Below are 7,015 nucleotides of genomic sequence, written 5' to 3'. Positions count from 1 at the left end.
CGGGGATACATGATGACGGGAGACTTGACTTGGGGCGGCGAACACACAATACAATACACTGATGCTGTGTTATAAAATTGTACACCTGGAACTATACAGTTTTATTAACCAGCGTCACCCCAATACATTCAAAAAATTAAAAATAAATTTAAAAATTAAAAAAAAATTTAAGTAAAATTGAGGCAAACGAGGACAAAGTCAGAAGAGCAGCTCTCCGCGCTCGAAACACGGGACTGAAGAAGTTCCCCATGTCCGGCTTCAGCATAGTCTGGATATAGGCGTGTTATTAGTAAATAAAGTTTCAAATCAGTATGCAGATTTTAAAGGTACGCCAACAAATCTAAGTCAGCTTGAAGTCTGAAATGCCTGAATGGCATCGTGCTGTTGGGAGCGCGAGACGCCCGGTGTTGCACTGTGCGCGTGGCCTGCGGCGGGGCGGGGGCAGGCTCAGCGCGCAGGCCCACGCCCTCCACTCGGGCATCCGTGCGGCTGTCACAGCGCATCTGCCCTACGTACTGGAAGGGTAAAGGCACAGTTGTTCGGGGAAACTGACTTTAACAAAAAGTGTTTCAGAGAATTCTCTCAACGACCTCATGCAGTAGACAGAAATAGTCTCCGGTGCCCATCCCAAGGCCTTATGCGTTGTGGGGATTCATCGTAAATATTTAACTTTTACAACAGGAAAACCGGCGTGTAAATGTTTAGACGACATGCACAATGATTAATACCTGCCTACCTCACATGCTCGCTCTTAGGACCTCATTACACAATATCCATGAATGTGCCTGATGAGCTCAAAAGACCTTCAGAGACCTACTAAGCGCCTCTGTTTCCACAGTAGAGAATAAAGCTACGATTCGGTTGTGGCCAGGACATTTACCTCCTAAAACAGGGCTTCTCAAAGTTAAGGTGCCTGGAAGTGACCTGGAGATCTGGCCAAAGAGCAGATTCTGCTGCCCACCAAGCTCCTGGGAGCCAATGCCAGCTCCTGGGACCACCCTTGTGGGGTGGGGGGGCTGTAACGGCTCATCCTGACTCCTGGCGCAGGGCCAGCCTCAAAGTGTCTATTTCCTGAGTAGATCGCAGGCTGCGGCCGTCCCTAAATGAGCTTTGGAGGAAGTCTGTACGCCTCCCTTGGTTCTGAAGAGTACTTTACAAACTTAATAGCAAAGTGCTCTATGTCGGGCAGGCAAAGAGCTAAAGGGTAGATCGTTTAATTAGGCTGTTGGCAAGTCCTCATTTTCCAGGGCAGAACTCAACAACAGGCAAAACACAGAAAGTGAATTTGCCGGTTTACTACAATTTTAGTTCATCCCAAAGCGGTGGTTGGTGGAGTGGGAGAACCCTACACACACACACACACACACACACACACACACACACACAGAAAAACCTTCCAATCCCAAATGGCAGGAAAGACAAAATTATCTTCTTTATCTGGAGAAAGGGACTCACAGTATCTAGGGGAACCAACACCTGCACAAACAAGGAACCTGCAGAAATGCTGCTGCCTCCTGACACAGAAGCGGCAGGGACTTCCAGAGTCGGTGGGGGAGAGAAAGACACCCGCAGGCCCCGCTGGCCACTGGTTCTGTGGCTCGGGCGTGCCTCGGAATCACCAGGGAGGGCCTGAAAACACGGACGGACCCGCCCCGAGTTTCTGACCCAACAGGCCTGTGGTAGGGCCCAGGGTGCAGCGGATGCTTGCGTCCACGGCCCACGCCTGAAACGGCACAGGGTCTTCGCGAGGGAAGGACCCGTGTCTCCCTCACAGCTGTACCCTGGCGCCCAGCGCAGCGCTGGCACACACGGTGGGCCCCCGGTAAACACTTGCCCATTGAGTGACCATTAAAAGGCCATTTCTAAAACAATTTTACAACCTGCTTATGTAGATTTGCTGTTCACACATTGCACACGTTTGTTTCACAATTACACACGTGCCAGGCACTACAGCCCGACTGAAGGGGCGTCCCTGCTCCCTTACGCCCACCTCGGTCACAAACACTAATGTTGCTCTTTTTCCCGCCACTATCTGGGCAGTTCAACCTTTGAGCCTCCTGCCCGTGGAAACTGCAACGCACTCACCCAGACCGCCCTGAAGAAAACACCCTGCCTACGTAAAACAGGCCCATTCACTTCACACATACTCATGCCAGGAAAACAGCAGGGACCAGGAGAAACACCAGTATCCACCTCCACGCGGGAAACCCGGAGGCAGCCTCCCGAAGGGCCCCGCGGGGGCGGGGACGCGAGCCCCGGGCGCGGCCCGGGGAATGGCCCCACAGGGAATGGCCCCACAGGCGGCGGGGCTGCTGCCGCTCCTGTCATTTCTTCTCCGCGTCCTTTCGTGCTCACCCCGCAGCCGTTCTGCACATCCCCGGCCCGAGCTGCCGGTCACTGCAGGCACGCTCCTTCCGAAAAACAGGTGCTTCTCTCAAAATTAGCTATTTCGAACTGCCTAATGTTTTAGATCCCTATGCCAGCTTAAAAGAAAAAAAGCGTTTGCCGAATAACCAAGCAGATGTCACCGAGGCCTCCAGAATTACAAAACTGAACAGTTTCTAAGAAACAAGGCCTTGAATTAGGAAAAACAAAAAACAAACAAACAAAAAACCCGGGGCGGAGATGAAGATAAAAGTAGGGAGAAACATACAAACACACACACGCACACACACACACACACACACACTCATGTGCTTTTTGTATTTCCTAACATCGACCCAGAACGAGTAGAAAAAGGCCAGGCTTAAAACAGCCAAGGAAAGGCAGGTCCGCTTATTACTATGATAATGAAGTCTTGTGTTTGATAGCCTTTGTCCCACTTACTTGGGGTGACTGTCATAAATAATGGCTTTTGTTCTGAGAACTTAGCTGTAATGATTTCCTTCTCTCATGACCATTCCAAGGAAGGTTCCCAATATCCCCCGTCAGGACGGTGCCCGTTAAGTCTGTGTAAGAAAACGTGCCCGGGGGAGTCCGAGAAGCCCAACCATTGATGTCTTTCTTACATTAACTTTAGTGTCGTTTAATTCAAAAAGAAAAATCAGGCCAGTGAGATTTTATTCCTGGAACCAGTTATCTCTGCTGACCTTATTAAACCCAATGAAATAGGTCTGAGATGCTCCTTTTTAAAAATCAGGGCTATTTTAAAAACAAGTTTAGCAACCTGGTACATTGGAAGAAAGTTAAAATGTCTACGGCCTGTGCCCAGATCCTGTGCCTGACCAAGCAATGCAGGTGCAGAGATACTGTGCGTTCCTCACACACACACACAGTGAGCCCTGCTGAAAAAACAGAAGAACTCATCTTGAGCCACCTGCTGGAAGGAAAACTCTAAACTTCTCTTAGAGACAGAAAGGAAAAAAGAGGTGAACACACTGTTGAAACGTCACAGCTAAAGAGGACAGAGATTTTGAACATTGCAAGTCAAAACCTTAAATACACAGAAATGTTAACAGCAGCTACTGCTTAACTGAGATTAATCGGGTGACTAGCTAATTAGCACCATCCAATCAGATAGGAAAAGAGATTCTGGGGGGAGCTTGCATTGTCCTAAAAATTGTTTCTGCAAGAAATGAGTCCAAGGAACAATTGCCATTTCTTTTTTCACAATCAAAGTCATAGATTTCTGGCCTTAATTTTTTGTTTCCTTCAGTGTATTCTTTGTGATCTGCATAGGCTAAAGCAACCACGTAATTATAAGCTCCAACAGTACTTACGGGAATCCAATAAATACAAATAAGTAAACATCCCCAGAGGCGGGCGAGCCTGTCATCAGCACAGGAGTACTCTCTTCCCGCGGCAGACACTGCCTGGACCTGACCGGCCCAGAATTTAAAGACAGGAAGGGGCTGAGGATTGAACATTCATCTTTTAATGCCTTTAAACATTTAAATCTACCCAGACCTAAAGGAGAAAAGCATCCGCTTCCTTGACCATTTTTTTAAAAATGTATATAGCCTGCCACTTTAAGACGTTTCAAATTTCGAATTCAGAGAAATTAAAGTCTTAGTTTTACCCCACGCAGGTTTAAAGATGTTTTACACACTGAATCTGGTGTTCTTGTGATCAAGACAGCCAGTCAAGTAAAACAACCAATAGGACTTCACTTTCTTTCTCATAGTAGGTGAAAGTCTTGCTTTTCAGATCTGTGGGTACTGCAATGGTCTAAGCACAGCCAATCCCAAAGAAATGGGTAAACCGAGCAAATTTAAAGTATCTGTTTTGTTTTCCGCCATGGGGTTCCCCCAGGGCAAGAATTATAAATTTGCTGTACTCCAGTGGAAAATGTCCAAAACTTCACTACATTGAGCAAAACTATACATCCCCCCCCCTTTTTTTTCTTAAAATGTTTGTGGAAAGGAAAACTACCTTTAAATAACTCCAAATTTCAATTAACAAAGCATTCTCCCAACATACAATCAACCAGGGCACACCTTGCAAGAACTCAAGGTCACAAAAATAACCCCTTTGTCTGCAATTATGTTGTGATTCCAGGACGTTAACACTTTTCAGAGTATCTGTCCCCCGCTTAAACCATCTAGGACCCTCTATGCTTCCTTCTCAAATCATGAGTAACTGGACCTACTCTGGACCTGTCTACATAAAAGAGGCGACACACTCTTTGATGTACAGGTGACTGCACGGAACATCTACAGTGCCATTCGCAGAGCCTCTGCCCTGGGAAGGGCAGACATACCCACAGGATTAGTCTGAAAAAGACAGAGTACAAATGAGACTCCCCGTCTTCCTGAATTCTAGGCTGCTCGAAGGAGGAAATGCGGAAACCGTGGATAGGGTCGAGGGCTCGGACACCCGCCTCACTGCTGCTGCTGAAGTACGCTCCCCACGGTGCCTTTCCACAGAGGACATGCAACATGCAACATCACAATGACTGAAACCCCACAATGACCGCAAAAAGCCATCTGAGAAACATAACATTTTAATAGAGGAAATAAATACTCCAGTACATGCAAGGTAAAAACTTGACATTGGGGGGAAAAAAATCACTCTATAGTGTAAATTAGAAAATAAAACACACACTCACAGTAGATTTCCCCCCCATCTGCAAATCACATGGCAAAGTCAGACTCTTTCCACACCAAGTATATGCCTAATCCAACTTAAAAAATAACAACATACAAAAAAGGTAGCTACATCCATGTCTACGGAGTGAGAACTGAGGTAACCTTTCTTTTAATCAGAAAAGACCAAAAAAGAAATGAACCCATGACTTCCTTCCTGCCCAATTGATGGATGAAGTTGAGCTGAGGGGCCCGGGCGGGGCGGGAGTAACCCCGCAACAGCAGATTACACGTCGTCCGTCTCCAGGTCCCTTCTCTGCACGGGCTGCTGGGCACGGCCCGAGTGTGTGTAAACTGGATGCATGGCCCTGCCTTCCGGAAGATCCTCTCGAGCATTGACTGTGGGGGTGGGAGGGAGCTTCACCTATGATTTCTTTGGTATAAATGGAGAGGGGCAGACAATAAGTATCTTCCTTTAGCCTGGGGGCGGAAAAAGGGGATGGGGCGGTGGAGGGAAGGGGGTGCTAATTCACAGAATTGGAATTCACTGGCGGTAAAGTCCTGGGCGAAGACCTCTCCCTTAAAGCCTGAGATAGCAGGGTGCAGCCTTCAGACACGGCGCAGGCCGAGTTCCTCAGCCTCTCCCTGTGGTCCGACATCTTGGCGCCCCCGTCAGGGTGCTGCGCCAGATCCCTGAGGCACTGGGTCAGGAGCACGCAGGCCGACACCACGCTCATGGCGCCGCCGAGGATGGCAGTCTGCACCGCCTTGCCTTCGGCGCTCAAGGCCGCGGCGCGACCCAGGAACTGCGGCTCGGTGGCGAAGCCCACCAGCGCGCTCACCGCCTGCACCAGCGGCCCGCTGAAGAGTGCGCAGCGACTGCGCGCCAGCTCGCTGGGCGCCGCCTTGACCTCGCGCACGCAGGCCAGCAGCGCAGAAGCGCTCGTGCTCATGCACTTGACGCCCAGCTTGAACTGCTCTCGCGCAAAGCGGTCCCGGGACTTGTCACTGGCCAGGGCGCACGCATCTGTCAGGAACTTGAGGTTGCGCGACAGGCCCTGCGATACCTCCAGCAGCAGCTGTGGGGTCATGTCGGCCAGCGGGGTGGCGCGCAGCACGGCGCAGCCCTGCTCCACCTCGTGGCGGCAGCGGGTCACACGGTAGCGGTCCACCAGCCCCGGCTGTGCGGGCTGGGCGCCCGGCGTGGCCACCGCCGCCAGGTAGGCCGCGTGGGCGGAGCACTCCGTCAGTGACACCACCAGATCGCCCAGCTCCAGCAGGCTGTCTCCCGCCTCTCCGAAGCGGCCCATGTTGAGCTGGCTCTGCACGTCGTGGGTGAGGATGGAGAGCCCCTTGGTGCGCGCGATGATGGTGTCCCGGCACTGCTCGAAGGACTCGGCGCCTGCACCAGTGGAGGCAGGGCCCTCGGGGAGCACGGGCCTGGCCTCGCTTGACAGCAGCAGCAGGTCGGCCACCAGCTGCATCTTGCCCTTGCACTGGTCGCACACGGACACCAGCCTTTTCCGCGACTGCGAGCTGGTCCCGCCGACGGCGCTCGCAGGAGCCGGAGAAGCCGCCTCGCCGGTGGGCTTCCCAGCGCTGCCGCTAGCCATCGCGCCCGGGGGGCACTGGCATGCCGCTGGGGAGCCCGCTACCGCCGCCGCTGCCGCTGCCACTGCCGCCGCCCCCACGGCCGTCGCGACTCAGCTGGCCAGGGCCGCGGTGCCTTCCCCGCACCATCATGCCATCCACCGCCGCGGGCGGAGGGCGCGGGGCAGAGGCGGCGCGGGGCGGACCCGCGGGCCAGGGGACGCAGGAGGCTCTTCGAGGTGTGGGGAGGGACTGTGGCGTTCGGCCTCCGGGAGTTCTTGCTGGAACCATGAACCGAGCACAGCAAACTCACAGTACGCGCTCCTCGTCGCCGGGCCGCCAGGAAAGTCCCTTCTGCCGGGCCGCCGCTGCCGCCTTTCTGGGCATGGCCCTGCCGGCCG

The 7,015-nt window shown here is 52.4% G+C and overlaps 1 protein-coding gene across 1 annotated transcript; it reads right to left on the bottom strand.

Moving 5' to 3' along the window:
* Positions 1 to 4,970: 4,970 nt before the first annotated feature.
* On the bottom strand, positions 4,971 to 6,680 carry TLNRD1 (talin rod domain containing 1). Its single transcript, XM_054588425.1, has one exon. The coding sequence runs from the start codon at positions 6,635 to 6,637 to the stop codon at positions 5,549 to 5,551; it is 1,089 nt and encodes a 362-aa protein (XP_054444400.1). The 5' UTR covers positions 6,638 to 6,680; the 3' UTR covers positions 4,971 to 5,548.
* Between the last annotated feature and the right edge of the window lie 335 nt (positions 6,681 to 7,015).

Source organism: Pteronotus mesoamericanus, unplaced genomic scaffold (genome assembly GCF_021234165.1).
Source record: "Pteronotus mesoamericanus isolate MK-2021 breed Mesoamerican mustached bat unplaced genomic scaffold, CSHL_Meso_final contig_1242, whole genome shotgun sequence".
NCBI classification, from domain to species: domain Eukaryota; kingdom Metazoa; phylum Chordata; class Mammalia; order Chiroptera; family Mormoopidae; genus Pteronotus; species Pteronotus mesoamericanus.
This window is presented reverse-complemented; position numbering and strand designations above follow the sequence as displayed.

Bases quoted from the DNA above. Each gene is read 5' to 3' on its own strand.
- TLNRD1 (XM_054588425.1), bottom strand. From the start codon at position 6,637: ATGGCTAGCGGCAGCGCTGGGAAGCCCACCGGCGAGGCGGCTTCTCCG.